Source organism: Muntiacus reevesi, chromosome 10 (assembly GCF_963930625.1).
Source record: "Muntiacus reevesi chromosome 10, mMunRee1.1, whole genome shotgun sequence".
Taxonomy (NCBI): Eukaryota; Metazoa; Chordata; class Mammalia; order Artiodactyla; family Cervidae; genus Muntiacus; species Muntiacus reevesi.
Window position 1 is genome coordinate 17,539,160 of NC_089258.1, and position 25,141 is coordinate 17,564,300.

At 36.5% G+C, this 25,141-nt stretch overlaps 1 protein-coding gene across 3 annotated transcripts in view; it reads left to right on the forward strand.

Moving 5' to 3' along the window:
• The window catches only part of ZNF169 (zinc finger protein 169), an 86,344-nt gene that overhangs the window by 37,088 nt on the left and 24,115 nt on the right, over positions 1 to 25,141 (forward strand). The window contains exons 2-3 of one of the 3 annotated variants that reach the window (XR_010664596.1): positions 7,386 to 7,468; positions 15,590 to 16,095. The exons of 1 other annotated variant lie outside the window; for it this stretch is intronic. Coding sequence is in view for 1 of the 2 variants with exons in the window: in XM_065946881.1 (XP_065802953.1) it covers positions 7,394 to 7,468 (75 nt within the window). In the remaining variant the exon portion in view is untranslated. Of the gene's footprint in view, positions 1 to 7,385; positions 7,469 to 15,589; positions 16,096 to 25,141 lie in introns of those variants that run through there. One more of the 3 variants, XM_065946881.1, reaches the window with a different exon arrangement.

Below are 25,141 nucleotides of genomic sequence, written 5' to 3' on the forward strand. Positions count from 1 at the left end.
AGCAGTTGATTTTTGTATTTTAACCTTGTGTCCTGAAGCTTTGATATAATGACACATTCTAGAAAGTAATCTTGGATTTTCTACATAGACAGTTGGACTTCCCTGGTGACTCAGTCAGTAAAGAATCCACCTGCAATGCAGGAGCCTGGGCTTGATCCCTGGGGTCAGGAAGATCCTCTGGAGAAGGCAATTGTAACCCATTCTAATATTCTTGCCTGGAAAATTCCATGGACAGAGGAACCTGCGGGCTATAGTGCATGGGGTCACAAAGAGTCAGACACAACTTAGTGACTGAACACCACCACCACTTAGACAATCAGGTCATCTTCAGAAAAGACAGTTTCATTTCTTTTTCCTAGTCAGTATACCTGTTATTTCTTTTTCTTGTCTTCTTACATTAGCCTGGAATTCCAGCATGATGTTGAATAGGAGTGGTGAAAGGTGACATTCCTGCCTCGTTTCTGATCTTAATGGAATAGCATCTAGTTTCTCACTGTTAAATGTTGTTAGTTGTAGATTTTAACTTTTTAAAGCACAGCAACAATTATTTGCAGAGAGTATCAGCACAGCCTATCTTTAGCCTAAGCCTAACAAAATTAAAATTGATTCTTTAATGTCATCTAATATCTCATCAGTGTTCATATTTCCTTGATTGCCTCCAAAATGTCTAAATAAGGTCCTCACATGACATTTGAATATCTCTTCAGTCTCCTTTTATTCCACAAGACCTTTCTCTTTTTATACTATTAACTTGTTGAAGTTTTAACATTAAAAAAAATTGTGAATTATGTCATTTTACTCTCTGCACTTCACCTTCATTTCTTAATAATGATGTTTTTCTTTGTATCCAGAATATCATGATCTTACCTAACAATATTCGCAATAATTCTCTAACATCACCTAATACCCAATTCATTTGAATTGGCCTTCATAGTTCCCAAAATGTGTTTCAGTTCATTTGTGCAGATCCCTAGTGGCTCAGATGGTAAAGAATCTGACTGCAGTGAAGGAGACTGGGGTTCAATACCTGGGTTGGGAAGATTGCCTGGAGAAGGGAATGGCAACCCACTCCAGTATTCTTGTCTGGGAAATCCCATGTACAGAAGAGCCTGGCAGGCTACAGTCCATGGAGTCACAAAGAGTTGACACAATGAGCCACCAACACATTCACTTTCACTTGTGCAGATTAGTCAGTCAAGGCTAATGGATGACATCTGAAGAATGATGTTTATTTCTTAAGTGGATTTGTGTTAAGGAAAATCTCCCCTCTAAAAAATTTTGTCATGAAATTGACTTGCTGAAGACCTAAGGTATTTTATGACTGTCCATTCTTACTTTCAAATATCACATTTCAAATCTTGGGTATATAAGTGGAGGGGAAGGAAGAGCCAGATTATGGCTTCTATCTTGCTTCAAATTTCTCTCCAAATCTACATTCTGTCTGAACTGTAGTGCCCTTTCTGTTTTGAATTTCCTAGGCCTTGTCCTTAGGGCTGATGGGGATGGACAACTTCTGTTTTAACAATGATAAGTCACCATTTCTCACCGTGAATGCTCACCTGTGGGCACTATGAGACCCTTTCCTCTTTAAATAGAGTCCATACAATGACTTAATAGAGTCTTACCCAGTTTGTGGGGCTGTGGGCTTCATTTACCAACTGGAGATTGGGGCTGAATCTGCCACTGGTCCAGCTCTGGGGGCCTATGTAGAGGACACTGTTAAGAATGGGCAACTCTCTCTGGAGTAGGAGCACTGAGTCCAGGACACTAGACTGCCAGAGAACTCCTGATCCCAGGGAGTACTAATTACTGAGAACTCCCACGAAGGCTTCCACCTCTGTCTAAGACCTGATGTCATCTAACTGCTGGCAACACACAGTGCAGGATGCCTCACCCAAATAAGAAGCATGATGAAAACACAAACCCAGTCACCAGCAGACAGGCTTCCCACAGACACTCCCCAGAAAGGCACTTCACATAGCCCTTCCCATCAGAGGGAAAAAAACTCACTTCCTCCCACCAGAATGTAGGTACAAGTCCCTCCAAATAAGAAGCTTATCTAAACTGCTGGACCAATTTCAACCACCAAGGGCAGAGACCAAAAAGAAGAACTATGACCCTAAAACCTGGGGAAAGGAGACTTCAAACCAGTAAGTTAGAAAAAAAAATGAAAAGACAGAGAAATATTGCACAAATGAAGGAGCAAGTTCAAAACTCAAATAAACAAAGAGGAAATAAGCAAACTACCTGAAAAGAATTCAGAATAATGGTAATAAAGATGGTCCAAAACCTTGGAAATAGAATGGAGAAAATGCGAGAATCAGTTAACACATTCAATAAGGACTTAGAAAAAATAAAGAATAAACAGACACAAACAAAACAATTACTGAAATTAAAGATACTCAGAAAGGGATCAATAGCAGAATAACTGAGGCAGAACAATAGATAAGTGAATTGGAAGATAGAATGGTGAAAATAACTGCTGAAGAGCAGAGTAAAGGAAAAAGAATGAAATGAATAGAGGATAGTCTCAGAGACATCTGGTCAAATATTAAATTCATCAACATTCAAATTATAGGGGTCCCAGAATAATAAAAGAAGAAAGAGTCTGAGAAAATTTTTTATAGTTGAAAATTTTCCTAACATGGGAAAGCAAATAGTCCATCAAGTGTTAAGAAGCCCAGAGAGTCCCATTGAGGCTAAACCCAAGGAGAAACATACCAAGACATATACTAATCAAGCTAACAAAGATTAAACACAATATTAAAAGCAACAAGGGAAAAGCCGCAAGTAACATACAAAGGAAACTCCATATGATTAACAGCTGATCTTTCAGCAGAAGCTGCAGGCCAGAAAGGAATGGCAGGATACATTTAAAGTGCTGAAAGGGAAGAATATACAACCAAGATTACTTTACCCAGCAAGGATCTCATTGAATATTGATGGAGAAATCAAAAGCTAAAGACAAGCAAAAGTTAACAGAATTTAGCACCACCAAACTAGCTTTACAACAAATGTTAAAGACTTCTATAGGCAGGAAACATAAGGGAAGGAAACCTACAAAAACAAACCCGAAACAATTAAGAAAATGCCAATGGGAACATATGTGTGTGTGTGTGTGTGTGTATAAATAAATAATTACTTTTAAGTGTAAATGGATTAAATGCTCCAACCAAAAGACACAGACTGGCTAAATGGACACAAAAACAAGACTCATATGTATGCTGTCTATAAGAGACTGACTTCAGACCTGAAAACACATACAGACTGAAAATGAGAGGATAGAAAAAGATATTCCATGCCAATGGAAATCAAAAGAAAATTAGAGTAGTAATTCTCAAATCAGATAAACCATGAAATAAAGAATATTATTAATAGAAGAGATAAGGAAGGACACTATATGATGATCCAGGGATCAATCCAAGAAGACATAATAACAATTGTAAGTATTTATGCACCCAACATAGGAGCATATCAATATACAAGGCGAACACTAACAGACGTAAAAGGGGAAATTGACAGTAATACAGTAATTGTAGGGAACTTTAACACCCCACTTATGCCAATGGACAGATCATCAAAACAGAAAATTAATAAGGAAATATAAGCCTTAAATGACATATTAGACCAGATGGACCTAATTGAAAATTTTAGGACATTGTATCTAAATGCAGAAGAATACACTTTCTTCTCAAGTGCACATGGAACATTTTCCAGGATAGACCACATCTTGGGTCACCAATCAAGCCTTGGTAAATTTAAGAAAATTGATATAGTATCAAGCATCTTTTCTAATCACACTGCTATGAGACTAGATACTAATTACAGGAGAAAAACTGTAAAAAGCACAAATATATTCAGATTAAACAATATATTTCTAAATAACCAACAGATTACTGAAGAAATAAAAGGGGAAATGAAACAATTCCTAGAAACAAATAACAACAAAGACATGACTCAAAACCTATGGTATGCAACAAAAGCAATTCTAAGAAGGAAGTTTATAGCAATACAATCTTACCTCAAGAAATAAGAAAAATATCAAATAGACAACCTAATTTACACATAAAACAACTGGAAAAAGAAGAACCAAAAAATCCCCAAGTTAATAGAAGGAAAGAAGTCATGAAGATCAGAGCAGAAATTAATGAAAAGAAATGAAGGAAACGATAGTAAAGATTAATAAAACTAAAAACTGATTCTTCGAGAAGATAAACAAAATTGACAAGCCATGAGCCAGACTCATCAAGAAAAAAAAGGAGAAGCCTCAAATAAACAAAATTAGAAATGAAAAAGGAGAGGTCACAGCAGACAATGCAGAAATACAAAGAATCATAAGAGACTATTACAAACAACTATATGCCAGTAAAATGGACAACCTGAAGAAATGGACGGATTCTTAGAAAAGTTTAACTTTCCAAGACTGAACCAGGAAGAAATAGAAAATTGTGGACAACCTACCATAAGCACTGAAATTGAAACTGTGAGAAGAAATCTCCCAAAACACAAAAGCCTAAGGCCAGATGGCTTCACAAGTGAATTCTGTCAACTATTTAGAGAAGAGCTAATGCCTGTCCTTAAACTCTTCCAAAAAATTGCAGAGGAAGAAACAGGTACAAACTCATTCTACGAGACTGCCAATACCTTGATACCAAAACCAGATAATGACATCACACAGAAAGAAAATTACAGGCCAATATCACTGATGAACATAGATGCAAAAATCCTCAACAGAATAACATCCACATATGATAAACTCACAGCAAACATTATCCTCAATGGTGAAAATCTGAAAGCATTTCCTCTAAGACTAGGAACAAGACAAGGGAGCCTACTCTTGCCACTAATATTCAACATAGTTTTGGAAGTCCTAGCCATGGCAAACAGAGAAGAAAAAGAAATAAAAGGAATCTAGAATTGGAAAAGAGGTAGAACTCTTACTGTTTGAAGACGACATGATACTATACATGGAAAAGCCTAAAGATACTGTCAGAAAATTGCTAGACCTTATCAGTGAAATTAGTAAATTTGCAGGATATAAAATTAAGACACAGAAGTCAGTTGTATTCCTATACACTAACAATGAAAAGTCAGAAAGAAATTAAGGAATCAATCCCATTTATCATTGCAACAAAAATAACAAAATACCTAGGAATAAACATACCTAGGAAGACAAAAGAGCTGTATACAGAAAACTGTAGAACACTGATGAAAGAAATCAAAGATGACCTAAATAGATGGAGAGATATGCCTTGCTCCTGGATTGGAAGAATCAATATTGTGATAATGACTATACTACCCAAAGCAATCTACAGATTCAGTGCAATTCTGATCAAACTGCCAATGGCATTTTTCATAGAAGTAGAACAAAATGTCTCACAATTCATATGCAAACACAGAAGACCCTGAATAGCCAAAGCAATATTGAGAAGGAATAATGGAGCTGGAGGAATCAACCTTCCTGACTTCAGACTATACTACAAAGCTACAGTCATCAAGACAGTATCGTGCTGGCACAAAAACAGAAACACAGACCAATGGTACAAGATAGAAAGCCCAGAAATAAATCCATGTGCCTATGGACACCTTAATTTTGATAAAGGAAGCAAGAATATACAGCGGAGAAGAGACAGTTTCTTCAATAAGTGGATCTGGGAAGACTGGACAGCTATGTGTAAAAGAATGACATTAGAACACTTCCTAACACCATACACAAAGATAAACTTGAAATGGATCAAAGATCGAAAGGTAAGACCAAAAACTGTAAAACTCTAAAAGGAAAACATAGGCACAACACTCTGTGACATATATCATAGCAAGATCCTCTATGACCCACCTTCTAGAGTAATGGAAATTGAAAGAAAAAATAAACAAGTGGGGCCTAATTAAACTTAAAAGCTTCTCACAGCAAAGGAAACAGTAAATAAGATGAGAAGACAACCCTCAGAATGGGAGAAAATAGCTGCAAATGAAATAATTGACAAAGGATTAATTTCCAAAATGTATAAGCAGCTCAAACAACTCAATATTAGAAAAGCAAGCAGCCCAATCAAAAAGTGGGCAGAAGACCTAAACAGACATTTCTCCAAAGAAGACAAACAGGTGGCTAATAAACATGTGGAAAGATGCTCAACATCCCTCATTATTAGAGAAATGTAAATCAAAACTATGATGAGGTATCATCTTACACTGGTCATCAAAAAAATCTGCAGTCAATAAATGCTGGAGAGGATGTGGAGAAAAAGGAGCTCTCTTGTACTGTTGGTAGGAATATAAATTGATATAGCCACTATGGAGAACAATATGGAAATTCCTTATAAACTAGGAATAAAATTACCATATGACCCAACAATCCCACTATTGGACATACAGTGTGAGAAAACCATGGTTGAAAAAGACACATGTACCCCAGTGTTCATTGCAGCACTATTTACAGTAGCTTGGACATGGAAGCAAAGTAGATGTCCATCAACAGATGAATGGATAATGAAGTTGTGGTACATATATACAATGCAATATTACTCAACCATACAAAGGAACATATTTGAGTCAGTTCTAATGAGGTGGTTGAACCTTGAGCCTATTATGCAGAGTGAAGCAAGTCAGAAAGAGAAAAACAAATATCATATATTAATGTGTATATATGAAATCTAGAAAGATGGCACTGATGTACCTGTTTGCAGGGCAGCAATGGAGACACAGACATAGAGAACAGACTTGTGGACAGTGGGGGAAGGAGAGGGTGGGACAAATTGAGAGAGTAGCACTGAAACATGCACATTACCGTATATAAAATAGATACCCAGTGGGAGTTGGCTGTGTGACTCATCAAGCTCAAACATAATCTGTGACAACCTAAAAGGATGGGATGGGGTGGGATGTGGGAGGAGGTTCAAAGAGAGGGAACAAATATATACCTATGGCTGATTCATGTTGATGTATGGATGAAATCAACACAATATTGTAAAGCAATTATCCTGCAATTTAAATAAATTAAGGAAAAAACTCTGGAAAATGCAAATGTAAGAAATCTTTGATGACAAAATGCAGATCAATGCTATTGGGGAGGGGAGTGAAAGATTACAAATGAGCACATTGGTCATTTTTGGAAATGACTGATAAATTTACTCTCCTCAGTGTTGTGATGTTTTCACAGGTGTATAAGTATTTCAAACTTACTAAGCTGTATACTTTAAATATGTGTATAATTGTGTGTCAAATATATGCCAATAAGACATAGTTTTTTAAATTAAAAAAAGAAGGGGTGCCTCTAATGCCATCTTCAGCCTGCTTTCCTTACCTCCTTCTTGCCTCTGCTAAACTGGGAGGCTGGATAGATGGGTATTCCTCCCACACATCCCTTTACTTCTCTTCTCTTTCTCCAGCTCTGCCTATGCAACAAGTCTCTAAGAAGAGCCCTCACCAGACTAAGAACATGGTCCCAGGGCTCCTGACTACTAGGGATGAGGTGAGTCCTAAAATTTCTTCCTAGCTCGTTAGGATGGACCCATTTCTTTTATCTTTTACTGGATCTGCCTTGATGGTGTTAGGCTCTACCTAGCCCTGATCTTGGAGGTGTGACTTGTCTTACCTGGAGCCTTTTCTCAGACTCCTCTGGTCCATTCATGAGCTATACATTCATCAAGTAGTAAATTGTCATCAGCACAGTTAAAACACAGTCATGGTTATGTGCCCAGTGATTCCAGGGCCTAAAAGAGTGAAGGAAGGCTTTCAAAGGAGGAGCTGCCTGAGCTGCCCCTGAAGATTTGGCAAGTTGAAGAGCTGAAGGAATGTATTTCTGTGAGAATGTGACTAGAAGCCTAACCCGTCTCTGAGACCAGGGGATCTGCAGGTTGTCGCTCATCATATGGAAAGCTTGGAGCAGTCCGTGGCCTTTTGTTACATCAGTTTTCTCTGTGTAGAGGTGAGGATGCTGACCTGCTGTCTGCTGGTGATTCATGGGTAGCTATAATTTGGCTGGCCCCATGCTTTATATTTAAATGAGTTTTCCACACTTAAAATTTGGAAGAATACACCTAAGTCCCGAGTCCACATTCTTGGTGCATATGACAAGTAGCTGGAACCAAACAGCATCCCCATGGTGTAGTCACAGCCTCTTGTGCCCCTTGACCCCATGGCTGAAGTGCCTGCTTCATTCATTCGTTACTTGCCTTGGCTCTGAAGGTTTTGCTTTTACCCACTCTGAGTTGGAATGGACGTAGTTCAACCAGAATCCTGAAATCCAGGCTGAGGAGTTTGGGCTTGTACTTGGAACAAGCTAGGTTTGAAGGATTTTGAGACGTTTGCCATAAATAGTCACTGAATGAATATATATGTCGTAAAGGAAAGATTTTCTAATCCCTAAGACTAGGCAGTTTGTGACCTTGACATAATCAAATGGAGTTAACATTTACTGACTGCATTTACAGATGCCAGGTAGGATACTTCTGTTGATTATTATCAGTTACAAAAAATAGTATCAGTTGTTCTAATTAAATTTTGTGTTGCCTGTCATAAAAAATATGACAAGTGTAAAATTTTTTTGTTAGATCTGAACTTGCTCTTAATGCTGAGCTCATATGGTAGGTATTTGCCTGTTACTCTATCAGTTAAAAATAATTGATTTTGATGTTATCAGATACCATTGAGGGCTGTATGTCCCTCAATTGTCAAATCTTTTATTTGAGAGAAAATGTTTATGCAGGACATGCAATTCAGCATGTTTCCTAAGGTGTTTGTGGGGGGCATTTCTTTTATAGGTTTCTCTTTACCATTACTGATGTTAATAGAGAAACATTCTTGGCCAAAATGGAATATTACTTTCCTGCCCCTTCCTGTGGGTTCCTTAGCACACCCTGAACCATATCCTGTCTGTGACCATCATCTCTCAATGTACATTTTTTTCCTTTTATTCATTCATTAAAAATTGATCCCAGGGCATGAGCATCTGAGTAGCTTTGTTTTTATTTTTTAATTTTTTTTAATTGTGGAAGTATGATAACACATTCACAGGAGACTTGGAAAATACAGAACAATGTTACATATAGTTCCACTATATATTATAGTTATTGTTTTAAGTAGAGAAGTTAAGATTTTTAGTTGGAGTTTCAAACTCTCATAAATTAATAGAATATAGAGCAGTAGAAGGGTATAGTAGATCTGAAAAGCACTGTGAACCGATTCAGCATAATTAAAATTTATACAATTTTCACACAATAGTAGGATACAAATTCTATTCAAGTTCCTATAGACTGTAAACAAGGAGACACTGGAACATATCCAGGGACATAAAACAAGGTGCCAAAATTTCATGGTCTAAAAATTTTGAAATCATGCAGAGTCTATTCTTTTATCACTGTGGAATTATGTTAGAAATTGATATCAAATGATATTTGAAGATAACATATTTTCAGGTGTCATGTGACATTTATTAGGAGAGATCTTCGACTTAGCCGTCAAAAGCCTCAACAAAGTTACACTGAAAAAAAACACAGAGGATGATTGCAAAGAAGAAAGTATTTACATGAGAAATTAGTATCAAAATGAGAAATTAATATTGAAGGTACTTTAAACAAAATCCCATGTATTTTGAAATTAAATGTCCACTTTTAAATGATGGGTATACAAAAATGTTGTTAAAATGTCAAAAAAAAAAAAAATGATGGGTATATCTAAGAAGCCATAACCAGGAAAATTAGAAAATACTTGTAATAGAATAAAAATGAAAAGGAAATTTACCAGAATTTTTTGCATGCAGCTGAAGCTGCTCAATGCAATTAAATACAATGTGAAGTCTGGAATAAGGTATGAAAACAAATAATGGATACTAGCATAAAATTTTGTGAAATTTGAACAAAATCTGTACTTTAGTTAATAATACTGTATCACATATTCTACATAATATCATATCACATATGCTACATAATCACAATAGTAAAAAAATGTTTATCAGTTTTCACAGTCAATAGCCAGACAAAAAATAAAAGATAATTTACAGTTACAGGCCACAATGAAAACATGATTAACCTAGCAATAGAAAATAATTACATATAATTTTGTGGGTTAAGAGGAGTGATGTGATAAGTGGAAGTACATACATGCACATGTTCTCCTCTGCCCTGACCGTAAATGTCTTTTGGTTGGTGCAATTAATCCATTTACATTTAAGGAAATTATTGATATGTGTGATCCTTTTACCACTTTGTTAATTATTTTGGGCTCATTTTCTGTAGGCCTATTCCTTCTCATGTTTTCTGGCTGGAGAAGTTCCTTTTGTATTTGTTGTAGTAAAGCTGATTTGGCGGTGCTGAATTCTCTTAACTTTCGCTTGTCTGGAAAGATTCTGATTTCTCCATCAAATCTGAAGGAGAGTCTTGCTGGTAGAGTATTCTTGGTTGTAGGTTCTTCCCTTTTATCACTTTAAATATATCATGTCATTCCCTTCTGGCTTGTAGAGTTTTTGTTGAGATATCATCTGATAACCTTATGGGAGTTCCCTTGTATGTTATTTGTTGTTTTTTCCTTGTTGCTTTTAATATTTTATATTTGTCTTTAATTGTTGTCAATTTGATTACTGTGTTGTCTTAGTGTGCTCCTCCTTGGGTTTATCCTGCCGGAGATGCTCTGTGCTTCCTGGACTTGGTTTACTGTTCTCTTTCCCATGCCAGGCAAATCTTCAGCTGTTATCGCTTCAAGTAGTTTTTCAGGTCCTTTCCCTCTTCTCCTTCTGACCCCAATAATGTGAATGTTGGTGTATTTAATGTTGTCTCAGAGGTGAGGTAGGCTGTCTTCATTTCTTTTTATTCTTTTTTCTATATTCTGTTTTGTGGTAGTGATTTCTACCATTCTGTCCTCTAGGTCACTTATCTGTTCTTCTGCCTCAGTTATTCTGCTCTTGAGTTCTTCTAGTGTATTGTTCCTCTGTGTTTGTTCTTTAGTTCTTCTAGGTCTTTGATAAATATTTCTTGCATCTTCTCAATCTTTGTTTCTGTTCTTTTTCTGAGATCCTAGATCATCTTCACTATCAATATTCTGATTTTTTTTTTTCATTTGGTTGTTTTTCTGGAACTTTACTTGTCCCTTCATCTGGGACAAAACCCTCTGCTTTTTCATCCTGGTTAACTTTCTAGCTACTAGTGGTTTTCTAGCTATTGTGGGATTGTAGTTCTTGCTTCTTTTGTCTGCCCTCTGATGGAGGAGGCTGAGAAGCTTGTATAAGCTTCCTCATGGGAGAGGCTGGTGATGAGAAAAATTGGGTTTTACTCTGGTGGGCAGAGGCATGCTTAGTAAAACTTTAATCCAATTATCTGCTGATGGGTGGGGTTTGACCTGAGGCAGCTCAGCCCTGGGATCTGTGGACTCTATTGCAGGGTTGATGGCCACCTTCAAGAGGACTTCTGAATGTTGAGCTTTTAAGCCAACTTTTTCACTCTCCTCTTTCACTTTCATCAAGAGGCTTTTTAGTTCCTCTTCACTTTCTGCCATAAGGGTGGTGTTGTCTGCATATCTGAGGTTATTGGTATTTCTCTTGGCAATCTTGATTTCAGCTTGTGCTTCTTTCAGACCAGCGTTTCTCATGATGTACTCTGCATATAAGTTAAATAAGCAGGGTGACAATATATAGCCTTAACGTACTCCTTTTCCTATTTGGAACCAGTCTGTTGTTCCATGTCCAGTTCTAACTGTTGCTTCCTGACCTGCATACAGGTTTCTCAAGAGGCAGGTCAGGTGGTCTGGTATTCCTATCTCTTTCAGAATTTTCCACAGTTTACTGTGATTCACACAGTCAAAGGCTTTGGCATAGTCAATAAAGCAGAAATAGATGTTTTTCTAAAACTATCTTGCTTTTTCAGTAATCTAGCGGATGTTGGCAATTTGATCTCTGGTTCCTCTGCCTTTTCTAAAACCAGCTTGAACATCTGGAAGTTCACAGGTCACATATTGCTGAAGTTTGGCTTGGAGAATTTTGAGCATTACTTTACTAGTGTGTGAGATGAGTGCAATTGTGTGGTAGTTTGAGCATTCTTTGGCATTGCCTTTCTTTGGGATTGGAATGAAAACTGACCTTTTCCAGTCCTGTGGCCACTGCTGAGTTTTCCAAATTTACTGGCATACTGAGTGCAGCACTTTTATAGCATCATCTTTCAGGATTTGAAATAGCTCAACTGGAATTCCATCACCTCCACTAGCTTTATTTGTAGTGATGCTTCCTAAAGCCCACTTGACTTCACATTCCAGGATATCTGGCTCTAGGTGAATGATCACACCATCGTGATTATCTGGGTTGTGAAGATCTTTTTTGTATAGTTCTTCTGTGTATTCTGGCCACCTCTTCTTAATATCTTCTGCTTCTGTTAGGTCCATACCATTTCTGTCCTTTATTGAGCCCATCTTTGCATGAAATATTCCCTTCGTATCTCTAATTTCTAGTCTTTCCCATTCTGTTGTTTTCCGCTATTTCTTTGCATTGATCACTGAGGAAGGCTTTCTTATCTCTCCTTGCTATTCTTTGGAACTCTGCATTCAAATGGGTATATCTTTCCTTTTCTCCTTTGCTTTTCACTTCTCTTCTTTTCACAGCTTTTTGTAAGGCCTCCTCAGACAGCCATTTTCATTTTTTGCATTTCTTTTCTATGGGGATGGTCTTAATCCCTGTCACCTATACAATGTCAGGAACCTCCATCCATAGTTCATCAGGCACTCTGTCTATCAGATCTAGTCCCTTAAATCTATTTCTCACTTCTACTGTATAATCATAAGGGATTTGATTTAGGTCATACCTGAATGATCTAGTGGTTTTCCCTACTTTCTTCAATTTAAGTCTGAATTTGGCAATAAGGATTTCATGATCTGAGCCACAGTCAGCTCCCGGTCTTGTTTTTGCTGACTGTATAGAACTTCTCCATTTTTGGCTGCAAAGAATATAATCAGTCTGAATTTGGTGTTGACCATCTGGTGATGTCCATGTGTAGAGTCTTCTCGTGTTGTTGGAAGAGGGTGTTTGCTATGACCAGTGTGTTCTTTTGGCAGAACTCTATTAGCCTTTGCCCTGCTTCATTCTGTACTCCAAGGCCAAATTTGCCTTTTACTCCAGGTGTTTCCTGACTTCCTACTTTTGCATTCCAGTCCCCTGTAATGAAAAGGACATCTTGGCATCGGGTCTCATCACTTCATGGCAAATAGGTGTGGAAACATGGTCAGACTTTATTTTTGGGGGCTCCAAAATCACTGCAGATGGTGATTGCAGCCATGAAATTAAAAGATGCTTACTCCTTGGGAGGAAAGTTATGACCAACCTAGATAGCATATTAAAAAGCAGAGACATTACTTTGTCAACAAAGGTCCGTCTAGTCAAGGCTATGGTTTTTCCAGTAGTCATGTATGGATGTGAGAGTTGGGCCATAAAGAAGCTGAGCACTGAAGAATTGATGCTTTTGAACTGTGGTGTTGGAGAAGACTCTTGAGAGTCTCTTGGACTGCAAGGAGATCCAACCAGTCCATTCTAAAGATCAGTCCTGGGTGTTCACTGGAAGGATTGATGTTGAAGGTGAAACTCCAATACTTTGGCCACCTCATGCGAAGAGTTGACTCATTGGAAGACCCTGATGCTGGGAGGGATTGGGGGCAGGAGGAGAAGGGGACGACAGAGGATGAGATGGCTGGATGTCATCACTGACTCAATGGACATGAGTTTGGGTAAACTCCGGGAGTTGGTGATAGACAGGGAGGCCTGGCATGATGTGATTCATGGGGTCGCAAAAAGTTGGACATGACTGAGCGACTGAACTGAACCAAGAGGACTTAGGCGAAAGGACCTTTTCCAGGACTGCTGCTGCCTTTGCCCCCATCCTTATGGTGAGCCACTGCTGACCCACACCTCCACAGCAGACCCTTCAACACAAGCAAGTCACTGCTCCTTTTCCCTGGGTTTTGGCATGTCCAAGATTTTATTTGTGTCCTCCCAGAGTGGAGTCTTTGTATCCTTCAGTCCTGTGGAAATCCTGTAATTGAATCCCACTGACCTTCAAAATCAGATTCGCTGGGGATTCCCAGTTCCTTTGCTGGATCTCCAGGCTGGGAAGCTGGATGTGGGGCTCAGAACTGTCAAAACAGTGGGAAAACTTTGGTAATATCATTCTCCAGATTGTTGGTCACCCACCGAATGGGTATGGGATTTGATTTTGTGTTTGTGCCCTTCCTACCATATAGTTGCAGTTTCTTCTTTGTCTCTGGACATGGGATATCTTTTTTTGGTGAGTTCCAGCATCCTCCTGTTGATGATTGTTCAACAGCTAATTGTGATTTTGGTGCTTTGGCAGGACTGAGTAGCTTTGCTTTTAAGAAGTTTCCATACTTGCAGATATAGGGCACTCATAACATACTTGTTTTATAATGGGACCTGATCTTAACTTACTCTGAAAGAAAAAAGAACAATGGATTTGTTTTGCTAGTTTGTTTAGCTGTTTGTTATTTGAGACATAGAAATTTACATATATTCACCTCCACTAGCTTTGTTCGTAGAGATGCTTCCTAAGGTCCACTTAACTTCACATTCCAGGATGTGTGGCTCTAGATGAGTGATCACACCATCATGGTTATCTGGGTCATAAAGATCTTTTTTGTATATTTCTTCTGTGTATTCTTTCCACCTCTGCTTAATATCTCCTGCTTCTGTTAGGTTCATACCATTTCTGTCCTTTACTGTGCCCATCTTTACATGAAATGTTCCTTTGGTATCTCTAATTTTCTTGAAGAAATCTCTAGTCTCTCCCATTCTGTTGCTTTCCTCTATTGTTTTGCATTGATCACTGAGGAAGGCTTTCTTATCTCTCCTTGCTATTTTTTGGAACTCTGCATTCAAATGGGTATATCTTTGTTTTTCTCCTTGTCCTTTAGCTTCTCTTCTTTTCTCAGCTGTCTATAATGCCTCCTCAGGCAACCATTTTGCCTTTTGCATTTCTTTTTCTTGGGGATGGTCTAGATCACTGCCTTCTGTACAATGTCACAAACTTCCGTCCATACTTCTTCAGGCACTCTATCAGATCTAATCCCTTGAATCTGCTTATCACTTCTACTGTATTATCGTAAGAGATTTGATTACATATTTTAGGTTCTCTAAATTGCATTTTCAGTTACTTTGTTTTATGTCAGTTCTGAATTACATAGCATTTTCTGATCTGTATATAATGACATTTAGACATTTTTCCTATGGGTTTTTGCCTGAGAGGAGAAATTGGAATATGCATTAAAATTGTGACATAGAAGGGGGTTGTACCTATAGGCTACTAACTAGTAAGAAGTTAGCAATCTTTTATTTAGTCTTAAAAGAATTGTTTTGGTTATCTCCTGTGTGCAGGAGCCTTTGATAGTCTACAGACAGTGTGACCTACAACACAGCTTCCATTCTTGCAAGACTCCCAGCTTATTTAGGGGTTTACCTATCACATGGGAATGAAACATTTTGAAAAGTTTTCACTGAGATATAAATGGCAATAAAATTTGCCTTTTTAAAGGGTGCAATTCAATAGAGTTTAGTATATTCACAAAGTTGTGGAACATTCACCACTGTCTAATTCCATAATGTTTTCAGACCCCTCCCAGCCCAGAGGTGGAGAAGGAAATGGCAACTCACTCCAGTATTCTTGCCTAGAGAATCCTGTGGATGGAGCAGCCTGGTGGGTTGTTGTCCATAGGGTCACACAGAGTCAGACACAACTGAAGCGACTTAGCATGCATGCCTGCATTGGAGAAGGAAATGGCAACCACTCCAGTATTCTTGCCTGGAGAATCCCAAGGACAGAGGAGCCTGATGGGCTGCTTTCTATGGGGTTGCACAGAGTCGGACACAACTGAAGCGACTTAGCAGCAGCACCCCAGAGAAATCCTGCACTCATTAGGAATCCTGCACTCAGAGGAATCCTGCACTCCCCATTCTCCCATCCCCTAGCTCTTGACAACCACTAATCTATTTGTATACATTTGGTTGTTCTGGATGTTGTATGTAAATGGAATCATATAATATATGATGTTTTGTGGCTGTTTTCTTTCACTTAGCATAATTTCAAGATTCATCCACATTGTAGCCCAAACCAGTAATACTTCATTCTTCTTTAAGGTTGAATAATATTCCATTGTGTGGATATAAGCCATTTTGTTTACTCATTTATCAATTGATGGATATTTCAATTATTCCTATCACTAGAATTTAATTAATATTTTTGGTCTGTGTGCATCTGACAAGTCTTAATGATAAAATTATAGTATTTTAAAACTAGTGGCTACACCACTATCAATACCTTTAAAGTGAAGAAATCACAAACGTTCATGTTCAAATCAATAACTCTATAGGTTAAAGCATTAATAGATTTTCACTATTCCATCCCGCTGTTTCTCAGTTATTAGAAATTTAACCTGTTCTCAATGTTTGAGAATTGTTTCTGTGGGAAATTTTATTCATGAAGTGAATTTTGGACTTACCACAAAATATGGCCAAGTGAAGAAAGATCCCAAAAATATGGTCAGGTGAAGAGTGATGAATGTTTTAAATCATGAGTTACAATTCTATAGTAGAGTATCTGTTTTTTTTGTCTGCTTTTTAAACCATCGACAAGATGCTCTAACACTTCTGCTCTCTATTCTACTACCACTAGCTTTCCTTTCCCTCCTGTGAGATGTTTTTCCCTTCCTATATCATAGGCTTTCTCCCTTTCCATCTTAGGGTATCTGTGTTCCCTTCCTCTCTACATGCCTCATCTTGATTTTTAGCCCTCTGCTTTTTCCATGTCTATTCTGAATCTTACTCATGTTTTAGATTTAAATTTTCTTTTATTTAAAAAATTTTTATTTTGGCTCTACTTGGACTTTATTGTGGCGCACAGGCTGTTTGGTGCATTGGCTTTCTCTAGTTGCAGAACATGGGCTTAGTTTCCCTGAGGCTTGTGGGTGCTTAGTTCCCTGACCAGGGATCAAACCTGTGTCCCCTGCATTGGAAGGCAGATTTATAACCAGGGAAATCTCTAGAGTTCTACTAGACTACCAGGGAAGTCCCTAAAGTTTAATTGTTTTTTTTAATATTACATACCATAATTCACCCTGGGGATTTAATTTCCAGACAAGAACTTTAAAGTCTGTATATTAACTATGCTCAGTGAGGAAAGGAAAATACCATTATTAGCTATCAGATAAAATGAACTGCTAGACAAAGGGAAAGAAGAACATTTTGGAATGATAAAGAGGTAAGAGGTCACGTCATCAGGAGGACATAACAATTATGTGTGTACATAATTACTCAAAATAGCAAACTTCAAAATAATTGCCAGAATTAAAGGGAGGAAAAGACACTCCTCTGAGTAATTGATAGGACAGCGAGATAAAATTTAGTAAAGTCGTAGATAATCTAAAGAAAACTAGCAACTGTGTTATCCTGGTTGATAGTTATAGAGGTGGTGTACCACTCTACAACTGCAGAATACACATTCTTTTCGAGTACATTTGGTATGCTCACCAAAATAGACTACATGGGGTTCTATAAAGGAAATCTTAACAAATTTAAAAAGATGCAAAGAATACAAAGTATATATTCTGTGACTAAGAGAATTGTGTTAGGAGTCAACAATAAGGTATCTAAGTAAATTTCAAATACTGGAAATTAACAACACATTCCTTGCTATCCTTACATCAAAGAAGAAATTTTAAGAAAAATTAGAGAATATTTCAAACAGACTGATGATGGAAATACAACTTATCAAAACTTGTGGCTAACTGAGTAGTTCTGCCTTGCCAGCCTTCCAGCAGTGTCATCCATCAGTCTTGGGGCTAGCCCCACCCCTAGTGTCCAACTTGAAGACCCATGAAGTGTCCCTAGAGGGACTGAGAGGAAGACAGTATTGCTGATTTGGCTCCCATATTTTCTCTGCCATTTCACTTTCTGTTCCTTATTGTGGAAACTCAGGATCTGTAATAAGCACTGAGGACATACAAGTAGGCTTAGTAGTTGGGAATTTATTGGAACAAATACCCCAGAGCCATCACCTGCTTGCTTTCTTAGACTTGGATAGAGGCAGCTTCTTGTAGCCACAGTGCTACCTTGCCAGTTGGCTGATAAGTCACTTTGGACTTTATCTATGTTTCTTGTTATCAGGCACATTGGGCCAAAACCCAAGGTCTCCTTTGCTTAATGATGAGAGAATTTCAGGACAGAAACATCATAGGCTCTGCCTTTAATGGACTAATGTTGAATAGAAAATTCATGTATACAACATAAAGCAAATTCTGCAATAAAGATGAAGACAAACCATCTTATTTTGTGAAAGAAGAAATCTCAGATAATGGGTTTCTTCTTGGTACTGGGAATGGTCTTGAGGCATTGTCCTTGGGAGCCCATTTTGGGGAAAGCTTGTAACACTGGCTTAGGTTAGGTTTCTCCAAGACCTTCCCTGAGAAACTCTTTTATTTCTGGCAAGTGACCATGTCTCCCAAAATTCTTCAGTAACAAGAACCAAGGGATTTGATGAGTGTAAGATCAGTCTAAACTCAGACTTTCCTACAAGAAGAGTGATACTTCAGGAAGAAGAACCCACATTTGTGGAAATGTGTCATTTATGGCAGAGGCTTCATTTTCAGTTATGAGCTCAGGCAACATCAGAAAATTCATTCTGATGAGAACCTTGTATGTGTGATATGGAAGTAGATGCTTCATTGAAAGTGCAAAACCTACTCAATATCAGAGGATTCATTCTCACTTGTAAAGAGAGAAACTTTACAAGTGTACTGAATATTTTAAAAGTGTGAGTCAAAATTCTGATCTTCCACGTTAGCAATTTCACACCAGAGAGAAACCTTATGGATGTCACAGTATAGGAAAAGAAAGGATTCAAAATCCATCTCAGATCTCTTTCAGCACTGGGTTGGCAGGGCCCCTTGAGCTCAGAGGGGTGACCCTGCCTCTGTGGCTCTTTGAGAGGCTCTGATGTAAGCAAAGAGTGGCAGCCGTGTCCCTTGACCTGTGGTGGGATTAGCAGCCTTGACAGCTTACGAATAGCCTTTCTTTCCTTGAAGGATAATGCATATTCACATTCTTCTATCCCATCCCATTTTAAACTGCCTGCCTACCGACTATCCATGAGGAAGCCCTGGCACAAAAACTTTAAATCGACTATTTTAAATATGCATGAAGAACTAAAGGAAGCCGAGGATGTGGAATGAAAAGAACTAAGTCAACAATATTTGAACAAATAGAGAATATCAATAGAGAGAATTTATAAAAGAGAACCATATAGAAGTCTTAGAGCTGCAAGTTCAATAACTGAACTGAAAAATTGATTATAGGGGTTCAACAACATATTTAAACAAGGAAAATTAAGTCTGTGCCACTTGGAAATACTTCAATTGAAGTTACCCATTCTGAGGAACAGAAAGAAAAGATTAGTAAAATATGAACAGTTCTTGAAAGACCTGTGTAACACCATCAGGTTTACTTTACATACACATAATGGAAATTGCAGAAGGAAAGAAGAGAGAAAATTTCAAGAAATAATATCCAGAAACTTCCCATGTTTGATGAAAGACATAAATCTATACATCCAAGACACTCAACAAACTCCAAGTAAGATAAACTAAAAAAAAAAAAAAAAAAAATCCACACTAGGACATATTAGTCAAATTGTCAAAACCCAAAGACAGAATTTTGAAAACAGCAAGTAAGAAGTTGTCTGTTACCTGCAAAAGACCCTAAAATAGATTAATAGACAGTTTTTCATCAGAGCCCATGGAGGCCACCAGTCAGGGGGATCACATATTTTAAATCTTGGAAGAAACACTGTCAACTAAGAATTCTCTATCTGGCAAGTTATTCTTGAAGAATGAAGGTTAAATCAAGATGTTAGTTTAAACAAAACCTGAGAGAGCTCATTAATGATAGACCTGCTCTATAAAAACCCTGACCCAAAAAAAAACAAAACTTCAGGCTGAAGTGAAAATACACCAGGTAGTTACTCTAAACCATTAGAAAGAGAAGTGAATACTAGTGTGTAAGTTAGTGTAAGAGCCAGCATTATTGTGCTTTTTTTGTGTAGTTTATGACCTCTGCTTTTTCTGTATGGTTTCAGGCAAACACAGAAAGTATACATCTATATTAGTGAGCATACATGGTATAAAGATGTAATCTTGGACAATTACAAAATAAGGGGAGAGGGGTGGAAAAACATAGGAGCAAGAGTGCTGGTATGCTATTGAAACTAAGTTAGTAGACTTTTACAAGTTAAAAATGTTAACATATTAACCACTAAGAAACTACTTAAAAATATACAGAAAATAAAAGAAGGGATAAAGGTAAAAAAAACACAAGAAAAAAAAATTTAAAAGGCAGCAATGGAGGGATTGAACAAAAGACATACACAGAAAATGAGTGGCTAAATGGCAAAGGTAAATTCTTCCTTTTCAATAAACACATTCAATGTAAGTAGTATAAACTCCCCAGTCAAAAGGCCTAGGTTAGTAGTTTGGATTTAAAAAAGAAAAGCAAGATCTATGTGTGGCTGTCTACAAGAGACTTAATTTAGATATATAGATATAAAGAGGTTGAAAGTAAAAGAATGGAAAAGATGTTTCATACTAATAGTAACCAAAAAAGAGTTGAGATAGCTGTATTCAGACAAAGTAGATTTTAAATTAGGAAAAGATAACAAGATGAAGAAAGATATCATATATTGATAAAAGGTTTACTACAGAAAGAAGATATAATTATTATAATATATATCAATACATACAAAATATATGAAATGACAATGGACAGAATTGAGAGAGAAAATAGTTATACAATAATGGTTGATGAGTTTAATACTCAGCTTTGTATACTGCATAGGGCAGCCAGATAGGAGATCAACAAGGAAAAATAGAACTTGAATCACACTATAAATCAATTGCACCTAACATGTACAGAATACACCACCCAACAACAATAAAATATATATTCCACTCAAGTGCACATGGAACATTTTCCAGGACAGATCATATCTTAGGCCACAGGTAAGTTGGTAAGTCTTAAGTTTGAAATGATTAAAATCTTACAAAGTAACTTTTCTGTTCACAGTGGAATGAAACTAGAAATGAATAACAGAATTTTGGAAAATTCACATATATGTGGGAACTTAGTAGGACACTCTTAAACAACTAATGTATCAAAGAAGAAAAGTCACATAAAGAAAATACTGTGGGAGAAAAATGGAAATTAGAACATGACATACCAAAACTTATGGAATATGGTGAAAGCAGTGCTTAGAGGGGAATTTATAACTGTAAATGCATATATTAAAGGAGAACTTTAATTAATAACCTAACTGTATAACCTGTGTAACTAGAGAAAGAAGCACCAAGTGAACCCAGGCTAACAGAAGGAAGAGAGATAACAAAAGTTAGAGCAAAGAGAAATAGAGAAGAGAAAAATGACAGAGAAATCAAGAAAACCTAAAGTTGGTTCAGTAAAATGATCAACTATATTGACTAACAAAAAAAAGAAAACTCAAAAAAAAAAAAAAAAAAAAAGAAAACTCAAGTTACTCTAATCAGAAATCAGAAATTGGAAACTTTATTATCAATTTTTTAAAGATATAAAGGATTATAAGGGAATACTATTAACAGATTTGCTGCCCAAGGTGAAATGAACACATTTTGAGACATACACATTTCTATCTAAACTGCCTCAGGAAAGAATAGAAATTATAAATAGATGTATAACTAATGAAAATATTGGATCAGTAATTAAAAAAAAAAAAAACTCCCAACAGAGAAAAGCTCCCAATGAGATGGCTTCAGTTATGAATTCTACTAAATATATAAAGAAGAGTTAACACAAATCTTTCTCAAACTATTCCAAAATATTGGAGAGGACACTTCCTATCTAATTCTGTGACAAATTGCTCTGACTTCAGAGGTCTCAGACAAACAGTCTACAAGAAAAGAAAACTACAAGCTAATATTCTTTATTAATATAGGGACAAAAATCCTCACCAAGATGTTCTTAAAGTGAATCCAGCAGCATATTAGACCAATAGAGGTTTACAATCTGTTTCAAAATATTAATATCCAGTAATACACTGTATTCAGAGAATAAAGTATAAAAACTACATGAAAATTTCAGTTGATGACAAAAAAGCATTTGACAAAATTCAGCACTCTTTTCATGATAAAAACATTCAGTAAAGTAGGAATAGATGAAAACTCCCTCAACATGATAAAGGCCTTATATGAAAAATCTACACTAATAGTATTCATACTGGTGAAAGATTGAAAACTTTTCCCTGAAGAACAGTACAAGATAAGGATGTCAGCTTTTGCCACTTCTGTTCAACATAGTACTGACAGTTCTAGCCATAATTAGGCAGAAAAAGAAAAGATCCAAATTGGAAAAGAAGTAAAATTATATCTTCACTGAAGACATTATCTCAAATCTATACAACAATCCACAAAAAGTTGTTAGAGTTAATAAATTAATTCAGCAAAGTTTCAGGACACAAAATCAACACACAAAAGTCAGTTGTATCTATTTGTTTCCAAAGACCTATTCAAACAGGAAATATTTTTTTAAATTCCATTTATAATAGCATCAAAAATAATAAAATGTTCTGCTATAAATTTAACCAAGGAATCAAAATAAGTGTTCACTGGGAAGTGCAAAACATTGCTAACACTAAAGAAGACCTAAGTAAATGGAAAGACTTCCCATGCTTATGGATTGGAAGACAATATTCCTGCAAAGACAGTAATATCCAAAGTGATCTATGGATTCAATACAGTCCCTCTCAAAATATTGTTCATGTTTTATATAAATAAAAAAAAAATCCTAAAATTCATTTGGAATCTCATAGGACCCTGAAGTCAAAAGAATCTTGAAAAAGGAAAAGAAAGTTGGAAGACTCACTCTGCTTGATTTCAGTACTTAGTACCAAGCTACAAACAGTGACAAAAGTGTCATACTGCCGTAAGTATAAACATACAGATTAATGGAATAGAACTGAGAGCTTAGCAAAATATCTCTTATATATGGTCGATTGATTTTTGACAAGGATGCCAAGACTATTCAGCTGAAAAAGAACAGTCTATACAAGTGGTGCTTGGACAACTTGATATCCACAACTAAAAACACACTTGAGATAAATGAAAAATTAAAATGCCTCTGCAAAGAAATAGAAGATACAATGAATCAGCATGTAGAAATTTCAGAAATGAGAAATATGTACCTAAAAGAAAAAACTCAATAGATCGGCTTAACAGCAGGTTAGAGGTAACAGAGAAATTGTTGAATTAGAAGACAGAATAATAGAAATTACCCAGTCTATGCAACAGGGAGAAAATATAGTGGGAAAAAGATGAACAGTCTCAAGAACTGTGAGAGTATAACAAAATATCTTAACATTTGTGTTACCACAGTTCTAGAAGAAGAAGCAAAGAATTGCAGGGTTGAAGAAGCATTAGAATAATTAATGGCTGGAAAGTTCCTAAATTTGACAAGAGACCTACAGATTCAAAAAGCTGAGTATATCCCAAACATGATAAGCCCACTCAAATCCATGCCAAGACACATTATAATGAAACTGTTGAAGACTAAAAATGAAGAAAGCATCTTGAAATCAGCTGGAGAAAAATAGCACATTTCTTACAGGGGAAGAAAACCGTTAGAATGGTAGCGAATTTCTCATCAGAAATGACAGAGGCTAGATGGAAAGTGATGCAATTTTCCATGTGCTGAAAGAAAAGAATTATAAACCCCGAATCCTATATGAAATAAAAATATTTTTCAGAAATAAAGGGAAATCAGGACATTCTTACATAAAAGAAAACTCAGAATTTGTCTCCAGCAGATGAGGAAAGGCAATTTTATAAACAAAAAGGAAACAATAAAAGAGGGAACCTTGGAACATCCATGTGCAGTAAAAAGTTAACATAGCAGTCGGTCCTTAGAAAGTCCTGCTGGTAAGACTTCTTTGGCTAGAATGGGAATCTTGTATTTTAGGTGGGTTGGCACCTTTCCCAGAGCTAATAGGAATGGCTCTTTGTGCCTAAAACTATGCAAACAATGGGTTTATGATTTTCTTCTAGTATTTTGAATTTTGGTATGTGCTAGGCAGAAGGTGCCTGTATGACCAGCCCGCCATTAAAAAAGCTGGGCACTGAGCCGCTAATGAGCTTCTTTGTGAAAACATTTAGCACATGTTGTTATAAATTCTTTCTGGAGGAATTAAGTGGGGTCATGTGGGGACTCCACTGGGAGAAAGAAGATTTTGGATGTTTATTCCTGGTTTCCTTTGGACTTAATCTCTCGTATCATTTCCCTTTGCTAATTTTGCTTTGTATCCTTTTGTTGTAATTATAGCCACGTGTGATAGGTTTTGTGTATCCTACTAGTAAATATCAAACTTGGGGGTGGTCTTGATGACCCTTTGCACAATAAGGAAGAGAGTAAATACCATAATGAAAAATAAGCACTTTGGTTATGTATGAATTTTTCTAAACCTATTTTGATGGTTAAAGTAAAAATTATTACACAGCCTGAGGTGATTCTAAATGTATATAGAAGTAAACACTCAAGAAAATGACAATTTAAACAGAAAGGACAAGAGGATGTAATGGGAGGTTAAGTTTCCATAGTTCAAACTGGTAAAATGACAAAAGACCAATAAGTTATGTATATATATATAAAATGTAGCACCTAGAGCAACTATTAAAAAATCTATACAAAGAGGTACACTAAAAAACAATATAGATAAAAGAGAACGTTTAAAAAAATTCAAGTAACCGACAATAAGTCAGTAATAAGAAAACATAAGCAGAGGGAACAAAATTAAAATGGTCTAAATACACCAACTAAGAGAGACTGACATTAAAAAAAGACTGTATATGCTATCTAAATGAAGCATCAAATGTAACAGCATAGGCAGGTTAGAAAAAGAAGGATTAAAAAGAAGATAAAAAAGATTTAAAAGATTTTAATAAAGATAATGAAGATTTTAATTTTAATAAAAATAAAAAAGATTTAAAAAGATTAAATAGAGATGCAGACATTAAGTCAAAGGAAAGCAACGGTGCCTATATTAATATCAAGTAAGATAGACTTGAAAGGAAATTATCAGACACAGAGAACGATAAG